The sequence below is a fragment of the Artibeus jamaicensis genome, unplaced genomic scaffold (assembly GCF_021234435.1).
Source record: "Artibeus jamaicensis isolate MK-2021 breed Jamaican fruit bat unplaced genomic scaffold, CSHL_Jam_final contig_60, whole genome shotgun sequence".
Lineage (NCBI taxonomy): Eukaryota > Metazoa > Chordata > Mammalia > Chiroptera > Phyllostomidae > Artibeus > Artibeus jamaicensis.
The window spans coordinates 10,649,330-10,670,785 of record NW_026521900.1 but is presented as its reverse complement, the minus strand read 5'-3'; the positions used below and the strand labels follow the sequence as shown (position 1 = coordinate 10,670,785).

Genomic DNA, 21,456 nt, shown 5'->3' with positions numbered 1-21,456 from the left:
TCAACAACTGAACCAAAAAAAGTAAACTAAGCAACCAACAAGAACAGGACCAGAAGCAGAGAAATAGAGATCACAGGGAGGGTTTCAGTGGGGAAGGGGAGAATGGGGAGGGAAGGTACCAGGAATAAGAAGCATAATTAGTAGGTACAATATAGATTGGGGGGGGTTAAGAATGGTATAGGGAACAGAAGTCAAAGAACTTACCTGTACAACCTGTGGACATGAACTAAGTGGGGGAAATGTTGGAGGGTTGGAGGTGCAGGATGTAGGAGAGGGAAAAAATTGGGAAAACTGTAATAGCATAGTCAATAAAATATACTTTAAAATACCAGTGGCATATTTCACAGATCTAGAACAAATACTCCCCAAATTTATGTGGAACCAAAAAAGACCCTGAAAAGCCTTAGCAATCTTGAGAAAGAGGAACAAAGTTGGAGGGGTCACAATACCTGATATCAAACTAGACTACAAGGCTACTGTAATCAAAACGGTCTGGTACTGGCATAAGAACAAACAGATCAGAATAGAGAGCTCAGAAATAAAGCCATACCTTTATGGTCAATTAATACTGAACAAAGGAGGCAAGAGCATACAATGTAGTAAACCACTCTTTTCCATAAATCATGATGAGAGAACTGGACTAGTACTTGTAAAAAAATGAAACTAGCCCTGGCTGGTGTAGCTCAGTGGATTGAGTGCGGGCCTGCGAACCACACGATCGCGGTTCGATTCCCAGTCAGGGCACATGCCTGGGTTGCAGGCCGGTTCCCTGCAGGCCAGTTCCCAGCAGGGGACGCACAAAAGGCAACCATACATTGATGTTTCTCTCCCTCTCTCCTTCCCCCCTTCCCCTCTAAAGATAAATAAATATAATCTTAAAAAAAATGAAACTAGACTATAAACTCTTATACCACAGAGCAGAATAAATTCAAATGGATATAAGACTTAAATATAAATTGCAATACCATAAAAATTCTAGAGGAAAACATAGGCAGTAAAATTTCAGATTTCTTTTGTAGCAATATTTTACCAATATATCTCCTAAGACAAGGGAAACAAAAGAAAAAGTAAACAAATAGGACTATATCAAATTAAAAAGGTTCTGCATAGCTAAAGAAACCATCATCAAAATGAAAAGGGATTCCATTGTATGGGAGAACATGTTTGCCAATGATACATTGGACAAGGGTTTAATATGCAAATATATAAAGATCCTATGCAACTCAACACCAGGAAAACAAACAATCCAATTGAAAAATGGGCAGTGGATGTGAATAGGTATTTCTCCAAGGAGGACATACAGATGGCCTGTAGACATATGAAAAAATGCTTGGCATCATTAGCCATCAGAGAGACACAAAGTCACAATGAGTTGTCATCTCACACATGCCAAAATGGCAACAGCCTGGGCTGGTGTGGCTCAGTGGATTGAGCGCTGGCCTGTGAACCAAAGGGTCACTGGTTCAATTCCCACTTGGGGCACATGCCTGGGTTGTGGGCCAGGTTACCTGGTGCAGGGCATATGAGAGGCAACCACACACTGATGTTTCTCTCCCTCTCTTTCTCCCTCCCTTACCTTCTGTCTAAAAATAAAGAAATAAAATCTTTAAAAATTTTAATAAATCAATAAACAACAAGTGCTGGTGAGGATGTGTAGAAAAGAGAACCCTAGTGAACTGTTGGCAGGAATGCTGGCTGGTGCAACCACTCTGGAAAACATTATGGAGTTTTCTCAAAAAATTAAAAATGAAACTGCCTTTTGACTAGCAATTTCACTTCTTGGAATATGCCCTAAGAAATCTGAAACACCAATTGAGAAGAATACATGGACCATCATGTTCAAAGCAATGTTATTTATAACAGCCAAGATGTGGAAGCAGCCTAGGTACCCATCAGTAGATGAGTGGATGAAAAAGCTGCGGTACATTTACACAATGGAATATTATGCAGCAGTAAAAAGGAAGGAATTCTTACCTTTTGCAACAGCATAGATGGAACTGGAGAATAGTATGCTAAGTTAAATAAGCCAGTTAGTGAAAGACAAATACCATATGATCTAATACCATATGATCTAATTTATAAGTGTAATCTAGTGAACAAAATAAACTGAGCAAAATAGAATCAGAGGCATAAGAGAAGTGGAACAGACTGACAGCTGTAAGAGGGTATGGGCAAAGCAGGGACTAGATGACAGAAGGTGAAGGGATTAGTCAAAGAACATATATGCATGACCCATGGACATGGAAATGGTGTGGAGATTAATGGTAGGAATGTGGGTGCTGTGAAGGGAGTAAAGGGGGAAAATTGGGACAATTGTAATAGTATAAAAATAAAAATAAATAAAATATTTAAAAGACAAAAATGTAGCAGCACCTAGATGCAATGGAATATTACTTGGCCATAAAAAGGGAAATCTTGCCATTTGAGACAGCGTGGATGGACCTAGAGGGTATTATACTCAGTGAAATAAGTCAGTCAACAAGTACCATATTATTTCACTGATTTGTGGAATCTAAAGAACAGTATAAATGAACAAAGAAAATAGAAACAGACTCATAGACACAGAACAAACTGATGGTTGCTATAGGGGAAGGTGAAAACGGTGAAGGGATTAAGAACAAACTGATAGTTACTAAATAGTCATGAAGATGTAAAATACAGCATAGGGAATATAGTCAGTAGTATTGTATTAACTATATGGTGTCAAGTAGGTACTGGAAATAATGGGGGGAACACTTTGTAAAGTATATGATTGTCTAACCACTGTGCTGTACACCTGAAACTAAAGCAAAAGAATACTGAATGTAAATCATAATCGGCACGATTATAAAAAAACAAAAACAAAAAAAGAAAACAATTGTTGCTTTATTTCAGAGGATGTAATAAAGGAGTCCTTTAGGCTGAGGCTATTATTTCTGCTTGAGGAAATTTAGGGGCATCAGGCTAATTTTGGAATTCCTCGGGCTGAAGGGGTTTGGCTTCCCTGAGTGAGAGCAATTAGGGGGTTTCACAGATGACAGTTTTAGTTTTTATCTCTGCCCTAAAAGATCTCCCCAAAAGACTTTAAATTGTTCATTTTGCTGTTTAACTTGCAGATTATTGGGAGGTACAGCAAAGACCCAACCACTCTACATTCTTTAGTGGTTCCCCACTTTTCTACATGATATTTCTCCCCGCTTAATGTGTTTAAGCCTGACCCTCAGAGACAACCTACCTCAGAAGAAGTGAAGCAGTTGTGAAGGCTTGATTCGTGCCGAGAAGAAAACGTGCCACTCGATCGATCAGCTAATCAACTAACCTTAGCAGTTAGTGAACTTAATTTGGCTATCGGAGGTCAGGATAATAGAGTGGGAATGGAGGCAAGAGGAGTCTATCAGTCCAGCTTCTTGAGCCTAGAATGTCGTTTCAAAATGGGTGGAGACAATAATTTTCCCGCTTGCAAGCAAAGGTTGCATCCGCGTTGCAAATGTCTATTCCACTTTCCGTAGTTTTGTCAGTACGCATGCTCAGATGTTCCCTTTCCATTCAGCCTTTGTCCTCCTATACTCTTTAGTGTGTATGTTATTTATTTTATTTTTTAGTTTAAAAATTCTAAAGTGTCTAATGTTTATTTAGTATATAGAATGTAGGAGGCAGGCTACCTGCTCAAATCGTTCCCTTGAGTCTACAACTTCTTCAGATACGGAGGGAGTATTTCCTAGGACCTCCTACGACCTTTCCTGTAAGCAGAGAATTTAAACTGTGTGTTTTAAAATCAGCTTTTTATATGTTTATTTCTAGTAGAATCAATAACTGAAAACATTTTATTTATCCTTTAAAAAACTGTTGACAACATTCTATATCTCCGCCATTGCCCACCTCCACCCGAGCCCTGCCCATGCCCCCTCCCCAAACTTTCACCATACTGTTGTCTGTGTCCATGGGCTGTGCATATATGTTCTTTGGCTAATCTCTTCACCTTCGTTTATTCAGTAACCCCCTTCCTTCCCATCTGAGTTCTGTCAGTTTGTTCCATGTATCCATGCTTCTGGTTCTATTTGGTTTGTCAGTTAATTTTGTTCATTAGATTCCACATATAAATCTTATATGGTATTTGTCTTTATATGACTGACTTATTTCCTTTAGCATAATAATCTCCAGATCCATCCATGCTATTGCAAAGGATAAGAGTTCTTTCTTTTTTACAGCTGTGTAGTATTCCATTGTATAAATGTACCACAGCTTTTTTGTCCGCTCATCTAATGATGGGCACATGGGCTACTTTCAGATCTTGGCTATTGTACATAACACTGTTATGAACATGGGGGTGCATATATTCTTTCTGATTGGTGTTTAGGGGTTCTTAGGGGATATTCCCAGAATTAGGATCACTGGGTCAAAGATAGTTTCATTTTAAATTTTTGACAAAAGTCCATACTGTTTTCCATAATTTGTATGCTCACCAACAGTTCACTAGGGTTCTCCTTTTCTCCACATACTTGCCAGCACTTGTTTGTTGATTTATTGAAGGTAGTGATTCTGGCATGTGTGAAGTGATACCTCCTTGTAGTTTTGATTTGTCTATCTCTGATGATTAGTGACCTTGAGCATTTTTCTATATGTCTATTGGTCATTTGTATGCCCTCTTATAAAGTAAACCACTTCTGCAGAAGCAAAGATTTCCTGATGTTGAGGTTTCAGGACGTTTCTCAGGTGGATCAGTCTTATCAGTAATCTTGCGATAAATACAGGGATAGGATTGCTTTGAGTGTGACTTAAAGTATGTCTTCATGTCATCCAAATGCGGGCTGCTGGTACAGAACTCAAGGGAGGTGACTATTCAGGAAACCAGAGTAAGTCTGCACAAGTGGGTCTCTTATGTTCCAGCTCAGTACGAGGATAAAATCTTGATGGTCAGGAAGAATCAGTAATCAGTAAATCTTATGCCCTACAGATATTTTCCAATACATTTTTTTTCATCTGGGATTTCAGCATAGCCTGAGCAACCCATAGGTCTGCCTTTTTCTTTTTTCAGGCACAGAATTCATAATGTTCCTGACTGTATTCAAGTCTTCCCCTGCTTGCCTTTAAGAGTCTATATTGTTTTGTTATTTTTCCTTTCACTACAAAAGTGATAATCAACCTCTTTTAAGAATGTATAACCACCCCTGGCTGGCATAGCTCAGTGGATTGAGTGCAGGCCTGCGAGCCAGAGTATCGAGGTTCAATTCCCAGTCAGGGCACATGCCTGGGTTGCAGGCCAGTTCCCAGCAGGGGATGCATGAGAGGCAACCATACATTGATATTTCTCTCCCACTCTTTCTCCTTGCCTTCCCCTCTCTCGAAAAATAAATAAATAAAATATTTAAAAAAAGAATGTATAACCAAAAAAGAGAAAATAGAATCTCATATTACTACTCACTCTAAGTAACCAATTTTATAATGACTTTGATTAATTTCCTTCTACACACTTCCCCCTCTCCTTTGTTCTTTACATTTATGTAAATATATAAACATAGTTAACATAAGTGTTCCTTTTGCTAAGGTTTGCTCATGATATACAAACTGTTTTCTTTCTTTGTTTTTTTTTTTGATACCAAATTACTTTATTTGAAGAGATTGTACAAATGAAGGACATAAGGGGATGATTTGGTACAAGGTATAGAAAAGGTATAGGTAATTCCCATAGGCATGTACTGCTTTGGCGACCAGGGAAGTCACTCTTGTGACTTCCCACCCTATCGTTATTATCTACATCTTACAGATGAAGAAATTGAGTCCAGAGTAGATAAGCAAGTAGCAAGTGGTTGTTGTACAGCTGGTCACTGGCATAGCTGGAATAGTCCCAACTCAGTAGAAAATAATTTTACTGTCAGGACATAGAGGTATTTTTAACACAGCTGCACATTTTCTCTTGTGCCACAATTTATCAATCATTCCCATATTCAAGGACATCTGTGTAATTTCTGTCATAGTGGCAGTAATCTTGTCATATATCTTTGTACATTGTAGTGAGCATTCTAGAATTTCTGTTTCAAAAGGCATGCACATTTTGAACTTCCATAGACATTTGCCAATTGCCTTTTGAAAAGTTTTCACTCCCACTAATAATGAATGAAAATGCTCCTTCTAATCATTTTGTCATATTTTTAAAAAATTATTTATTTTTAGAGAGAGGGGAAGAGAGGAAGAAAGAGAGGGAGAGAAACATCAATGTGTGGTTGCCTCTCATGTGTCCCCTACTGGGAACCTGGCCCATAACCCAGGCATGTGCCCTGACTGGGAATCAAACCAGTGACCCTTCGCTTCATAGGCCATCACTCAGTCCACTGAGCTACACTAGCCAGGGCCATTTTGTTATATTTTTAATCCTTGCCGTTTGATGGTTGAAAACATCTCATTTCTTTCTTTTGTTTGTGTTTATTTAATTATTAATAAGTTTGAGTATCTTTTCAGCAGAAGCCATTCATATAGAAAAGCCACTGGGAACAGCTTGGGTGTGCTCTTGATTTGGGTGGGTGGGGGTTTCAGTGAATTACCGGAGTGGGGCTAACAGTGTCATCCAGGTTAATGGAGACTCAGATATGGCACTGTCCTGCTGACTGTGTGGTAGGAGGGCTCAGAAAAGGAACAGTATCCTCTACCAGCACCTCTGTCTGGGAGAAAGCTGTCCCCCAGCTCTCACCCTGATGCCAGACAATTCAGTATCTTCCATATGTCTCTGGTGTCTTTTGAGCTGTTGCCCCAGCGCTGGAGCTCAGAATGAGTCCTACTAAGTGCATGTATGGATCCTTTAAGAGGAATACCTGGGACTCCAGGAGCCCTCTGTCTCACTCAGCCACAATCCCTGCTGTTTTTTACAGCCAGAAGTTGTAGGGACTTCTCTTCCTGGCACTGGAACCCTGGGTTGAGGGGGCCTGGTGTGAGGCTGGGACCCCTTGCTCCTCAGGGGGATCTCTTAAGCAGAGATATCCCTCCCAATTTTTATCCATCAGACATGGTTTGGGGACCAGTTTGTTCTGTGTCTCTGCCCCTCCTACCAGTCTTGATGTGGCTTCTTCTTTATTTCTTTAGTTGTAGGACTTCGGTTCAGCTAGATTTTAGGTGATTCTGAATGATGGTTGTTGTGTAGTTCAGTTGTAATTCTGATATGGTCGTGGGAGGATGGGAGCATTGGATTTACCCACAATGCCATCTTTTAAAATTTATTTATTTATTTATTTATTTATTTATTTATTTATTTATTTTTAGAGAGAGTGGAAGGGAGGGAGAAAGAGAGGGTAAGAAACATCAATGTGTGAGAAAAACATAGATTGGTTGCCTCTCATACACACCTTGACTGGGGACTGAACCTGTAACCTAGGTATGTGCCCTGACCAGGTCACTTTACAGGATGACACCAAACCAACCGAGCCACATTGGTCAGGACTGTGCTGCCATCTTGACTTGAAGCCAAGATGCTTCTATTTACACCTCCCATGTGAAATTTATGCTTATTAAAATGTACCTCCCTAATTACTTTGAGGCCCTGAAACCCAAACAGATGTGCTAAACTCTTGTAACATTTTCCATTACAGGGTATCCTGTTACCAAACCAGATGTGATTGCCTCTTGGAGAAGAGGGGACTTTGGATTATAGAGAGAGAAATCCCGATTTTGAATTGTACAGGTAAATAAGAAATGAACAGGTGAGAGACAGTGAGAGTAAGATCCCAGTGGATCGGTGAGAGCTGGATATCTTTGAAGGCTCAGGGCTATCTTCCTAAAGGATTTGAACTTTTTTTGGTTAACTCCAAATTGTTAGTTTTGTGAGTTACTGTCTGATGGTAATCTTAGAATGACATGGTGCTTATTCTCTTGGTCACCTCAGTTATTTTCAGCTTTCCTGAAAGTTTATTTTCATTCTATTTGAGTCCCCTCCCTCCAAATCCTGGATCTACTGTCTTTTCAAAATCCTTTCTTCCTACTCATGGCTTCCTAAACCTTATTTTCACCTTCTCTCCTCAATTTTAAGGTATAGTTTCTTAAACAATCAAAGTCACACATTTATTACTTTCCTGTTTCAATTTTTATTAGAGAAATTTGTTTTTTTTTTCCCTTCTCAAGCTCAGGGTATAAGATAGACATGTACTTCTGAGTAGTATATAGACTTAAAATAAAAGTCAGCCCACCAGAGATCTGGTTATGGCAAAGGTGTATTTACAGGGTATGGCTTCTTCTTTCTATAAGTCTGGCAAGTTGATGACCAGCTGGAGAGGTACCAGGAAAACCAAGAGACACCTGAGGCAAGCTATGTCCATTAACAAGAAGAATGTAACTTAGGAGATAGGTCATGAATGTCATGGATTTGTAAACCCATTTCCTCAGAATACATGGGTGGTTTCTTTATCACCCACTATATATATATACACACACACACACACACACACACACACATACACACACACATACATATTTATGTATATATGTATATATATATATATATATATATATATATATATATATGGAAAAGTTCTACAGATAATTTAGCCTTACTGAGTCCTAATAGAGCTTCATAGCACAGAAAGGTTATCAATGTACTGAATGTGGTAAATTATTAATTTATGGCAGGTATGAGAAAAAGGACAGAGTGAAATCCCATCACTATACTGTGGGTGAGACAAGTCATAATTATAACCCATTCTTTGTTCGGTATAACACAACTCAAGCTGGAAAGGAAACTTATTAATAATTTGTGAGTGTAGAAAAACTCTCCACAAGAATTTACTCCTTACTGCAAGGAGGAGAAAAACCCTATGAACGTGTAGAATACAGAAAAACCTTCAACAAGAAGGCATACATCAGTGTACATAAGAGAGTGTATACAAGAGAAAAACCCTTTGAATGTAACAAATGTAGCAAATCTTTCAGAGAGAGATCATCACTGCATAAACATCAAAGAACTCATAAAGGTGAAAACCCATATGAACTCAATGAATGTGGCAAAACCTTCTGAGAAAAGAGAAAGCTCATTATACATCAGAGAACTCATACAGGAGAATGTTTTGAGAGTGGGAAAACCTTCAATCAAAAGGCATACCTCTTCCTGGCTGGTGTAGCTCAGTGGATTGAGTGCAGGTCTGTGAACCAGAGGATCGCGGTTCAATTCCCAGTCAGGGCACATGCCTGGGTTGCAAGCCAGTTCCCTGCAGGCTAGTTCCCAGCAGGGGATGCACTAGAGGCAACCATACATTGATGTTTCTCTCCCTCTCTCCTTCCCCTCTAAACATAAATAAATAAATTAATATTTTTAAAAATTAATTTTATTTAGTTATTTTTCAAGTACAGTTTTTTTTGTCTATTTCTCCCATCCCAGCCTCCCCTGCCCCTTGCTCCCCACCTCCCTCCCATTTCCACCCCCCTTAGTTCTCGTCCCTGTGTCCTTCCTATTTGTTCCTCCAAATCCCTCCCCCTTTTTCCCCTTTACTTCCCTTCCCTCTCCCCTCTGGTTACTGTCCCGTTGTTCTCTATTTCAGTGTCTTTTTTTTCCTGCTTGCTTGTTTGTTTTATTGTTTAGCTTCCTGTTAAAGGTGAGATCATATGGTATTTGTCTTTCAGCACCTGGCCTATTTCACTCAGCATAATGCTTTCCAGTTCCATCCATGTTGTTGCAAAAGGTAGTAGCTCCTTCTTTCTCTCTGCTGCATAGAATTCCATTGTGTATAAATTAATATTAAAAAAGGCACACCTCAGTGTACACCAGAGAACACACACAAGAGATAAACCATGTGAATGTAATAGATATGGTAAATCCTTCAGAGAGAAATCAACACTAGGTAGACATCAGAGTACTCATACAGGAGAGAAACCTTATATGTGTTAAGACATTGAGGAGCCTTCACCATTATGCTAAGTCTCAGTGCTCATGAAATAATTCATACAGGAGAAAAATCTGATGGATGTAGTGTATGTGGAAAAGTCTTCTGGGAGTCATAGCTTATGTTACATCAGAGAGCGCACTTAGGAGAAAATTTTGAGAAATCCTATGAATGCTATAAATGCAATGAGTGTGATAAAGCTTTCTTCCAGAAATCCTATCTCATTATTCATCAGAGAGTTCACGCAGGGGAAAAACCCTGTGAGTGTAAATGTATGTGATAAAGCTTTTGTCCAGAAATTATATCTTTTTTTAAAGATTTTTATTTATTTATCTTTAGAGGGGAAGGGAAGGAGAGAGGGAGAGAAATATCAATGTATGGTTGCCTTTCATGCGTCCCCTGCTGGGAACTGGCCTGCAGGGAACCTGCCTGCAACCCCAGTATGTGCCCTGAATGGGAATCGAACCGCGATTGTCTGGTTCGCAGGCCCGCGCTCAATCCACTGAGCTACACCAGCCAGGGCCAGAAATTATATCTTATTATATGTTAAATAACTCATATAGGAGAGAAACCCTATAAATGTGATAAGTGTAGTAGAGCCTTCAGTAAGAGGTCAAAACTCACTGTATATTAGAGAACCCACATAGGATAGAAACCCTATGACTGTCCTGAATATGAGAAAAACCTTCTGCCTGAAGTTAAGTTTCATGATGGGTTAAAGAACTCAGAGAAAGCTTGTGACAGAACTGAAGATGGGAAATCCTTCATAGAAAAGTCAAAGAAAAAGGAAAAGATGAGGTTGGGGATCATGCTTTAGCTAAGATGGCCAGGCAGGGCCTTTCTGAGAATGTGACATTTTGAGCTTAGACCTGAAAATGAGGTGTCCGCCATCCTGGGGGTAAGAACATTCCAGGCAGAAGGAGTAGCAAGAACCAAGGTCTTGATGCAAAACAACTTGGCCTCTGTACTTGTTATCCTGGGTTTGTACTGAATGACTTACATCAGAGATATTGTTCAAGTCTGTAATCTTTTGAGGCTTTGAATGTATGAGAGCCTTTAGCTAAAAGCTAAACCTCACTGTAAATCTTGGCACAGTATCCAAAGAAACCCACTTTATTTTGATAAACACAGTCCCATGGAAATAATTAGGGAAATGTTTCAGTATTAATACTAAACTCTTATAGAAAAATTAATAAAATATATTATTAAGAATAGCTGTTTGGCATCTCTCATAATGGAGAGTAAGTACCATGAACAAGAAATAAAAGGTTTACCAATGGATACAATGTTACAGATTTAAAGATGACCACTAAAGGAACAATGATTATAAATATACTATAAATATCATAAATTATTAGAAAGGATGTGTAATCAGAACAAATTAAAGAAAAAAACACTAGGGCATCAAATCCAATTTCCAGAAGTAGCAACAATTGATAATACAGTATTTCTTCTCCAGCCTCTTTTATGGTCAGGGTTTTGGGTGTGCTTCACCCTTTCTGAGCTTGATTATGCAGTCTTCCCAGAAATACCTGATAAGCTTTTAGGAAATTTGCTTATTACTTAAAGACACCAGAGTTTATTTCTTCTGCTTTTGATGAATAACTATCACATTCAGAAATTGGTACAATGAGTAATAGCACCCATTTTGGACCTTCAAGGAAATGTGAGATTTGGTTATCTAGACTGGTTGGGGCTAAACCAGAGGAAATCCAGTTGGCATTAAGGATGGGGCCTCGGGAATTCCTTGACATGCAGTGGCAGATAGATGCTTTAATGACCATCTGTGCTTAACTTGGATGAAGTAAACACTGAAAACAAGTCTTTGAGTAGATAAGTATCCACACCTAACCAAAGAGCACAAAGGACATAAAGGACTGCTTTTCCATGGGGGTGGCTGCTTCCAATTGGGCTGGCAGCACAAAGAGTCACAAGTTCAGATTCCTAAATTCTCTGCTCCAGGCACAGACTAAAACCCAGGCCTTTCATAAAAGGAAATTATTACCTTGTACATTCATCTAATCCCTGGGCTAAATTCTCAGTCTATCATTTTAAACTTAGGATATTGATTGTGAAAGAGGGAATGGGGGCTGAGAGTTAGAATGGTAATATGTGGGAGGATGTGGAAGAATGTGAGTACTTTGAACTTTTATTTCCCACTGAGCTTCCTGAAGAGACTGTATCTGCTTTAATTAAAGACCCTGTAGTGCCCTCAACTGAGAGTGATACTTTTAAGGGAAGCCAATTATCTTCACCCTTCACTTTATGTGCTTTACAAACATAATTCTCCCACAACCCCATGATAGTTACTGTCATTATCATCCTCATTTTACAGATGAGAAACTGAGGCATGGAGATATTAAGTGCCTCCTTCAAGGTACAGAGTTTGGAGATATTAAGTGGTAGGGATGGTATTTGAACCCGAGAGAACCTATGCTCTTAATCAGTACACTATCTTCCACACCCTCTACGACCCTGAGTGATCTGGTGTCCCCTGATTAGAGCTTTGAATATATGAATCTGGTTGAATGGGGGTACCTCCAGTCATTGGAAAAATGAAGAGGGTCAGGCATCAGAGGTCTCTTGCATTGCTTACAGGTACCATCCTTTATTAAGTCCACAAAAGAAAGAAAAGGAAGGAAAATAAAATCTGTTTCCGGGAATGAGTTATGAAGTAATTCTCTCTGTGTTAGGTTTTGCATTCATACTACACCCCTTGAGCCACTCAGATAAATCATGGCCATAACAATACCGGATCCAGGAACCCCTGGGAAAAGGAAGGAGGAAGGAAGGATGAAGTGGACAGGCTGATGGGGTGGTGGTGCCACTACCCCACGCTGCCCAGGGTCCAAGCCATTCCTGTGAACTTACCAGGCATTCATACCATTCTGTGAGGACACTACCTGCTTGACACACAAGATGTCATCCAGAATATGGCGGTTGAGAAGGTCTGGGAGAAAGAGAGAGATATAATGATCTGATGCATTGGAGACAGGGTAACAGTGTAGGTAGGGTCCAGGGGTCCTGGTTTTTTTGGGGGGCCTGAATAACATCAACAACTACATTAGCTGATTCTGGATAACCTTGATATACTTGTCAGCTGGTTACCTCAACTATCGTGTTGGCTGGGCCTGTACAATCTTAACTCATTTTGACTCATCCTGAATGAACTTGGCTCTCATGTTGGCTGGTTATAAATAACCTCAACCACCATATTGATCAGTTCTGGACAACCTTAAAGTCCATGTTGGCCAGTGCTATATGACTCCAACTCTCATTTTATGTGGTTATGAATTATCTCAACTGCAATGGTAGCTGACCTGACATCACGTGAACCACCATGTTGGCTGGTTGGGAAGCTACTCAACTGCAAGGTTGGTCTGTCCTGGTGACTTTAAACACTATGTTGTCAGGTCCTGGATAACCTCAACTCCCATTTTGACTGATTATGATATGAATGACCCAAATAACCTCAGTCTCCATTTTGATCTGTCTTGGACAACCTCAAACACCATTTTGGCCAACTTAAAACAACTTCTGCTACTCAATTTTGTCTTCAACAACACTACAATTTTATCTAGAAATTTCTCTCCTTTTTGCACAGAGGTGCCTTGTTTTTGTTTCTACAATTAGGTATCTGCTTCTTCCCTCACCCCAGGGAATGAACAACCTCTACCCTAAATCAGGGCAATTGCAATTCCACATGAAGTGAAGCTTCCTGTTTCCTGAGTTCCAGAAAACTGCAGCCTCCATTCTGGGTGAGGTTTAGGAGCTCTGAGTCCTCCTGACCCAAACAACTCTTCAGTGCAGTCTGGGTTAGGAGAAAGGGTGGTGTCTCTAACAGCCCAGGCAACTCTACTCCTTTCCCTATTGTTTTCTGCTTGTTACTGGAGATTATGGCTTAGATAACTTTGCCCTCTGTGTGTTGGGGCCAGGCAGGGCTTCTGGGTATCCCCATTGCTGCCTTACCACGACACTCCATATGACAGAGGTTCTTGGTGGGTGTAACACCATTGTCACACCACCAGGCAGAATTCAGCTGGAAAATGCCGTAGTCACTGCTGCCGTCAGGATTGTGGTTCATGAAGGAGGTGTCAAAGCCACTCTCATAATGTGCTATGCATAGCCCTGGGGCAGAGAGAGGGAAAGTAGCAGGTGAGCATGGGTTCTAGGAATAGAAGAGGTTAGGAGGAGTGGGGTGGAGACAGGGATGGTTGTCATCTCAGTTGTGGGGTTGATGTTCTTGGTTTGGTGGTGGTGCTGATGTTGGTGATTTTGGTGAGATGTCAATGATAGCAGTGTTTATGGTATTCATGGTGGTAATAGCAGTGATGACATTGATGGTAGTGATGGTGTTGATGGTAGAGATGAGGGTGATTGTGAAGGTGATGATGGTAATAACATTAGAGTTAGTTAAATCACTTACCACAGTCAGTCAGGGGGTGACTGAGGGGATTATGCCCTGGCCTAGGGAGGTGATAAATGACAAGTGGGGGCCTGTATCTGAGTGGGAAGCTTGGGGTGTAGGTAGGGCATGGGGCAAGTGGGGTCTCACAGTCTCCAATTCCGTAGCCTTGGAAGCCATCGAGGCCTGCCTTCTCCAGCTTCATTGCCAGGTTGCAGCGTTCATAAATCTTGGCATCCACAGTGGCAACCAGCAGCATGAGGGTCACCACCACAGTGCCCCAGGCTTGCATTATGACTCCCATAAGCCTTCCTAGTAGACTCCTTGCTCCAGACTCACCATGGCAGCATTCAGAACTAGAGCATTCTGGAACTCTGGGCTTTATGAGCAAAGATCTAAGTGATAGATGTTCCGGAACACAGAAGCCAGAGGGTTGGGCACCTCCATCTTTTTTAGTGCCAGCCCTGTTACACACACACACACACACACACACACACACACACACGAAAAGAAAGACACTGACATATATACAGAGATGGAAGGAGACAAAAAGAGGGAGAAACTGAGATGTCAGAGATACAGAGAGAGGGGTGCTGGGGACACACAAAGAACAGACAGGATACATGCTTGGCTCGCATTCCTCTACATTCCTTAACTGTGTCACTCTACTGTTAATCATTCTCTAGCACTTGGTTACCTCCACTTTCTTTCTTTCTTTTTCTTTTTCTTTTTTTTGGTTACTTCCATTTTTACTCATTCTGTCCTGCACCTCCATTCCCCCCATTCTGCTGAGTAGTCAGCTCTATTCACTATACTGTGCCTACTACTAACTCAGATTCCTTGTGCTTTGCAAAATATGACCACCATATCCTCAGTCACTGCCCCCCATTACCTCCATTTACTCATTCTCACCACATCTTTCACTTATTGTGCCCTGTTTCATCCTAATTTATTGGAATCTTCCCCATGTTACCCCACACTCTGCCTCATTTTACATTATATGTTATATATGTATACACACTCTACTGCTTTTTCACCTTTGTTCTCATTCTACCTTTTATTCCCCATTCACTTACACTGCCTCTCATCCACTCATTCATTCACACTGGGCCCCCTATTACTACAATTCCCTAACTCTCTGCTTGTCATTATCCCAATTCTCCCATGTCATATTCATTTTTCACCTCCATTCACTCACATTCATTTCCTGTTTTCACCTCCACTTCCTTGACACTGCATCAAATGACTCCCATTCAGTCTCACGTGGCCCATCCTTCAGCTTTGTTCATCGACTCTGGACCTCATTTTTCTCCCTTATTCTCTCCCTGTCATTTCTTCACCTCTGTTTTCTCTAATGCTGCCTCTATACACCCCTGTTTCCTGGACTTGTTTCATATTACTCCTAAACACTAGCTCAAGTTGCCTAGGTATACTCACTCTGTGCTTGGCTGCCTCTATGCTTTCTCAATTTTGTTTTCAGTGCTTCCGTTTACTCGCACTCTACCTTTCATTATCTCATTCATTTAAATCCACTCCCAGTGTAACTCCTGTTTCCCATTATCACTCCCATTCTGCTCCTGTTTCAAGTCTAGTTGCTCCCGTTCTGCCCCACAATACCCCCATTTTGTCACACTCTACCTCAAATTCACCACTTTTTGCTCATATTGTGCCCCATTTTCCTCACCTTACTTATCTTGGGCCATGTGAGTGGACCTTCATTCCCTCTTCCTTTGCCTCACAATACCCAGTTACTCACCTTACTCTGCCTTTTACTTCTGTCCCTTCTCACCCTGCCCGACATTGCCTTCATTTACTCACATGCATCTGGGTTGATTTACACTGGGACCCCTGTACATCCCTGGAACATTGCCCTGGATTACTCCTATCTAATCCTAGCCTGCTTCTCATTTACCTTTTGTCGCTCTCCTCCCCCTCATAGTATCTCCACTCAAACTCAACCTGGTTCATGTATTCATAGTCTACTGTGGATTTATCTCCATTCTCTCTTATTCTGTCCTTTGTGTACCCCATTCTTCCCTCTATGCACCACATTACCTCCATTCACTCCTACCTTCCCCTGAAATTCACCTCTCTTTGCTCATACTCTGCCTCATAAACCACCCTTCATTAACACTGTAATCCTTAGTATTCATATCAACTCTAATGTGTTATCAACTCCATTCATATTTCCACCTTTCATGACCACCATTCACTATGAGTGAACTCAGAGTCTGCTCCTACTTTAACTCTTTGCCACTTAGATTATATCTCATTTTCCCATCATGTACTCTGTCTCATCCATAACTTCAGATTATGGCACAATCTAATGCATAGTTACTTCCTCACTCTGCCCCACACTACTCACACTCATTCCAATCTACTGCTCTTTCATCTCCATTCCATAGTCCTCTGCCTCTCCAAATTCATTCCCAATTTGTTCTTCACTCACCATTATTTACCACCCTCCCAGTACCACATGTCTCACATTTACTGTCACGTCAACCAAGACAGAAAAGTCTGGCGTATCAGTCAGGATTTGGTTTGACTGCACATACTGACACCAGTGCAAATACCAGTGGCTTTAAGAGGCTGGAAGGGGCCCTGGCTGTTGTGGCTCAGTGGATTGAGCCCTAGCCTGCAAACCAAAGGGTCGCCATTTCCATGCCCATTCAGGGCACATGCCTGGTTTGCAGGCCAGGGTCCCAGGAGGAGGTGTGAGAGGCAACCACACATTGATGCTTCTCTCCCTCTCTTTCTCCCTCCCTTCTTTTCTTCTTTTTAAAATAAATAAAATCTTTTAAAAAAGAGGTTGGAAGAGGATTCCTCACTTGGAGATAGGTAGTTCAGTGCAAACATGATAGCTCCAAGGTCACCAGAGAACTGTCTCCTGTGCTGCTGCTCCATCAACCTCGCCTGCTACCTCATGGTCCAAAATGACTGCTCACCATTGGCAACTTTCATAGGTTTGATAAAATGTATGTTAAGAGCATCTGTAATGACTCACCAGTGAGGTTGAGGGCATTTGAGTGGGAGTGTCACGTATGCAGACTTGGTGGTGGAACCATCTGTCAGCTTTCCACACTACTTCACCTAAATAGCTACCTGCTGCTTAGGCCACTGTATGAGGAGGTCTCGCTTGCAGGGCCTGATGGTAGAGGATGTCCAGGACAGAGAGTAGGGGTCCCGGCTCTGCAGCAGAAAAGCTGGCCTCACATATCTTGTGGATGTGAATAGTGAACCCTGGGACAGTTTCTGAGGGGCTGTATCACTGGCTTAAGAACATTTCTGGAGCTGGCAACCACTGCACCCCAACACCCACCAACCCTAAAGGGTTTCTTTCTCCGTGTGTGTGTGTGTGCACATACAAGATGGTAAGGAAATATTATTTATAGGCTGGAAGAGGCCAGATTAGGATGATCCTAAAGGTCCACTTGCTCCTGTTTTCTACTTACTAATGCATTCAGAGGGCTTATAAATTTTGTTCCCAGGAAGCAAGAGATCTGAGTTATTCCCTTGCTTTCTCTTTTTTGTTTTGTCTGCTAGGAAGCTCCATCTGTATTTCTGGTAAAAAACATTCTTTGGCTACTTTTAATGCTTCTAGAATGAGGAAGCTCTGATAATTCTGGAAGTTCTATGGGATATTGAATAAATAAGAGTATTATTGGGTGGCAGCTAAGGATCTGAACTTGGGAAACTGTGTGACCTTGGGAAAATTATTTAGTCTCTTTGTGACTCAGTTTCTTTATCTGAGAAGTGTGGGGGATGCATAGGACTGTTCACAGGAAGTTGGGGCTCTCTGAGGTAGGTCATGTCATGTGCTTCACACAGTGCCTGACACAGAGGAAGATAATGTGATAGGTCTCAGCCCTCTTTATCACTTGCTGAGCCTGTTGGCAGGAGCTTCCTCACTGATCTTCCTGTTTTTGCCCTTGCCCTCTGCAGTCCATTCTCAACACCATCTTTTTATTTTTTCTTCTTATTAAAAAAGTTTTATACACATATAATCTAATTTTATTTAAATCATCATCAACATTTATATTAGCCCTTGCCATGTGCTAGGCATTGTTCTAAACCCTTTCAATTATCAACACATTTGTCACTACAACCCTAAAGTACTGGGGTATTGTCAGTACCCCAGTTTTATAGATGAGGAAACGACCCAGAGAAGTTGACTCCTACCCTAGGTTACACAGCTGGTAGGTGTGTGTTTGAAACAAGGCTGTCTCCATCCTCGTGGTCTGTTGTTTTTGCTTCTGTTTTCTTCCTTGCTATATTTCCACTATTTAGAACACTACCTGCCATGTGGGAGGTACTAAGCAAATCCCTATGGAGTTCTAGTGATGCAAAACAGGCAAAAAACAGGAATCAAATATATGTGTATTTTTAACATTAATATATAATGTTAGATCGCTTCAGACTGGTCTTTTAAAAATCTGATGCCTCTTATGGCTTCCCATTAGGTCCAGAATGAAACAAGAGCTGTCTTCTTGACAGAGGAAGCCTTACAGCATCTGGTCCCCATTCACCTCTCCCTTGTGCACACCTCCTACACTCCCAGTACAATGACACACTTTTTGTTCCTCCAAGACTCGAAACTGGGTCCTACCTCAGGGCCTTTAACATTCGTGCCCTCCACCAGAAAGCTCTTTGCTTCAGATATTTGTGTGGCCTGCTTCTTTTGCATTGTGTAATTGTCATTTACAACGAAAGAAGGTCGTCCCTGACGATCCAAAGGAAGCAATTTGTCAACCCCTATTTAACACACCCCCTTCCGCTCAGAAGCGTGTCCTAGGTCGCTGTATATTTAGTCTTCTGCTTCTGGTTTGCCTTTAAATGCTTGACTGTCAACTCCCAGCCCCAGCCACTGGATGGAGCCAGAGCTACCTCCTCTACTACGTCCACCCCTTGCAATTCGCATCCCATCTTACTGTTCAATTACACCTGCAAAAATGGTGCTGCCCTCCAAATTCAAGACACTAAAATCCTTCATGCTAGAACTATCCTTAATTGGGCACTTTCCCTCCCCGTCATAAGAAAATTGGTCTTGGAAGTTTTAGGAATGCCGATCCCCGCAGAAAAAGTATAACACCTGCTGGATGCAGCCACCTTCCATGGGAGGAGATGCGGTGGGCGTAGCCATCTCCTTGGAGTGACATCACTGGCGCGGCCATCTTCCTTCAGCACCTGCGCCTGCGCTGTGGCAGCGTCTCGCTCGCTTTGAGCGGAGGGAGGGGGCCGCACATTGACTATTGGCGGACTTGGGCTCCAAGCTCGAACTGAGTGTGCGTACCTGCGGACCCTGCAACCCTGTAGGTTGTGGTGCCGGAGTTGGTTCCGAAGCGGAAGTATTTTCTTGGGGCTAGTTCTTGCAACGGTCTCCTCTGCAGAGACCAGAAAATCTGTTGTTGAGAGAGAGAAAGCGAGGTTGAGGGGGCGAGTGCTAGGGGTGATGGACTGAGTGATGGGGAGTTCGGGGGTATGAGTAAAGGGGGGTCTGTGAGAGTCATTGATGTAGGGGCTTGTGGGTTGAATGATAGGGGACCGAGAGGTCAGTGAAGATGGTGTTTGGGCTCAGTGATGGGCAAAGTTATGGGACTAGTAGGGATTGAATGGGGCTTATTAAACGTTGACTTTTACACATTTTCCAGCACAGTGACCAGCGCTAAGGGTTCATAGCATCCTTTAGGCCCCTCCTCAGGTGTGCCCCCCTCTCCCTTTGCCTAAACCCTGAGGTAGGGGCCTGGTGTCAGTGTTCCAGCTGAAGTGAATCTACACCCGAAGGCTTCCTTCTGGTTCCTTGGCAAGACGGCCACAGTGAGGTGAGGAGAAGGAAGAAGGCATCTGAGAGCACTCACCTGCCTAAGGGCTTCACCCAGAGCCTGGGCTTGGGGGGTGGGGAGGGGGTAGGGCCTCTCTCTGTGGGGGATTAGCTAATGTCATGGAGTAATGTTTTAAACAGTTGTTTTCTTGGCGGTTAACAGATAATTAACACATTTAAATTCTAGATTAATTAGAAAATGGAAGAAAAGAAAATCAAAAGGAACTAACTTTATCCCCCTACATTTAAATGTCCCTTCTTATAAGAGGTATGCATTTTTAAACATTTAACATACAGTTTTAAAATGGGTTCCTGCAATTTTATAACCTACCTTTTTTCAGTTTACAAGTTTACTGTGATTCAGCTTATAAACTTATAACATTTTAAAAACTTAATTTAGACATATGTACAGAAAAGTGCAGATAGGTGAGTACAATATGGTATAAACAGTTGTCAAGTTATAGTGTTGCACACCTCAAACTTATATAATGTAATAAATTAATGTTACCTTAATAAAAAGTACACACATGAGAGATATGCAGTTCCATACAACATTATTTTTAATAGCTACAGAGCATTTCATTTCTTGTGTTTCCTTATCAGTCCTGTATTACGGGTCATATAGGATCGTTCAAATTTGTCATTGTTAAAGTCAATGCTGAGATGAAGATACTTATAGAGAAATTATGCTATGTTTTTTTCATTAAGGAAAATACCTAGAAATACAATTTCTGGGTCAGTATATAAGTGTATATAGAAAAAAACCTTTTGTGTTAAATGTTCACATGAGGAAAAGAGGCAAGAATACACAGGTGGTTATTAAAACCACATGGTTGTCCAAACTCCCAGAGTTTGGACAGAGTTTGTCCACAGAGTTGGACAACAGCTGCACATCTGGCTGGTGTGAGGGACTTCATAGGCAGATAATTCTAGACACTGGGAGCCTGATGGGGTTTCTCTTATGTTCTACATTTCTCCACTCTTCCAGCTCAGTCTTCACACATCTGCCTTTTCCTAAGAAGAGCAGGAAATGGCCAAAGCCCAGGTAAGACTTGTCTGTTCCTTCTTGTTTTACCATGGATGTGATAAGCTACATAGGAATTTCTGACATAAAATGGGAAATTATTTGTAAGTAAGCATCAGGATCAGGGAAAATGAAAGCAGCAAGGCCAATGTAGACATGTGGAAGGCTTAGGATATAACAGATAGTACTGATGAGTTGCACATTTGTCTTTGAGCCTCTGGCAGCCAGAGGGAAGGAAATGTAACCAGTAACCTGGCTCACCTTGCTCATAATAGAGAGAGCACGCCAAGTCCTTAGGAAAGAAAAGTTTCCCTGCAATTGCCTTTCAAGGCATTTCTTTGCTGGGTCTTCCTGTGGAGGGTGAAATTGTCTT

General features: G+C 41.4%; 2 protein-coding genes across 12 annotated transcripts in view; one reads left to right on the top strand and one right to left on the bottom strand.

Annotated features, from left to right (window-relative positions):
- The window catches only part of LOC119060028 (zinc finger protein 182), a 104,618-nt gene that overhangs the window by 56,067 nt on the left and 27,095 nt on the right, over window positions 1-21,456 (top strand). For 3 of the 11 annotated variants that reach the window (XM_037159950.2, XM_037159919.2, XM_037159957.2), the window contains exons 1-4: window positions 19,442-19,550; window positions 19,890-20,060; window positions 20,247-20,327; window positions 21,048-21,104. In XM_037159950.2, coding sequence (XP_037015845.1) covers window positions 21,090-21,104 — 15 coding nt within the window. In that variant the 5' untranslated portion in view covers window positions 19,442-19,550; window positions 19,890-20,060; window positions 20,247-20,327; window positions 21,048-21,089. The other 8 variants (XM_037159920.2, XM_037159960.2, XM_053670588.1 and 5 more) reach the window with 7 other exon arrangements.
- Window positions 12,504-14,557, bottom strand: LOC119059392 (sperm acrosome-associated protein 5-like). Its single transcript, XM_037159005.2, has 4 exons — window positions 14,392-14,557; window positions 13,806-13,964; window positions 12,708-12,786; window positions 12,504-12,603 (listed from the first exon to the last, which is right to left on the bottom strand). Exons 1-4 carry the CDS (start codon window positions 14,543-14,545, stop codon window positions 12,504-12,506), a joined length of 492 nt encoding a protein of 163 aa, XP_037014900.2. The 5' UTR covers window positions 14,546-14,557.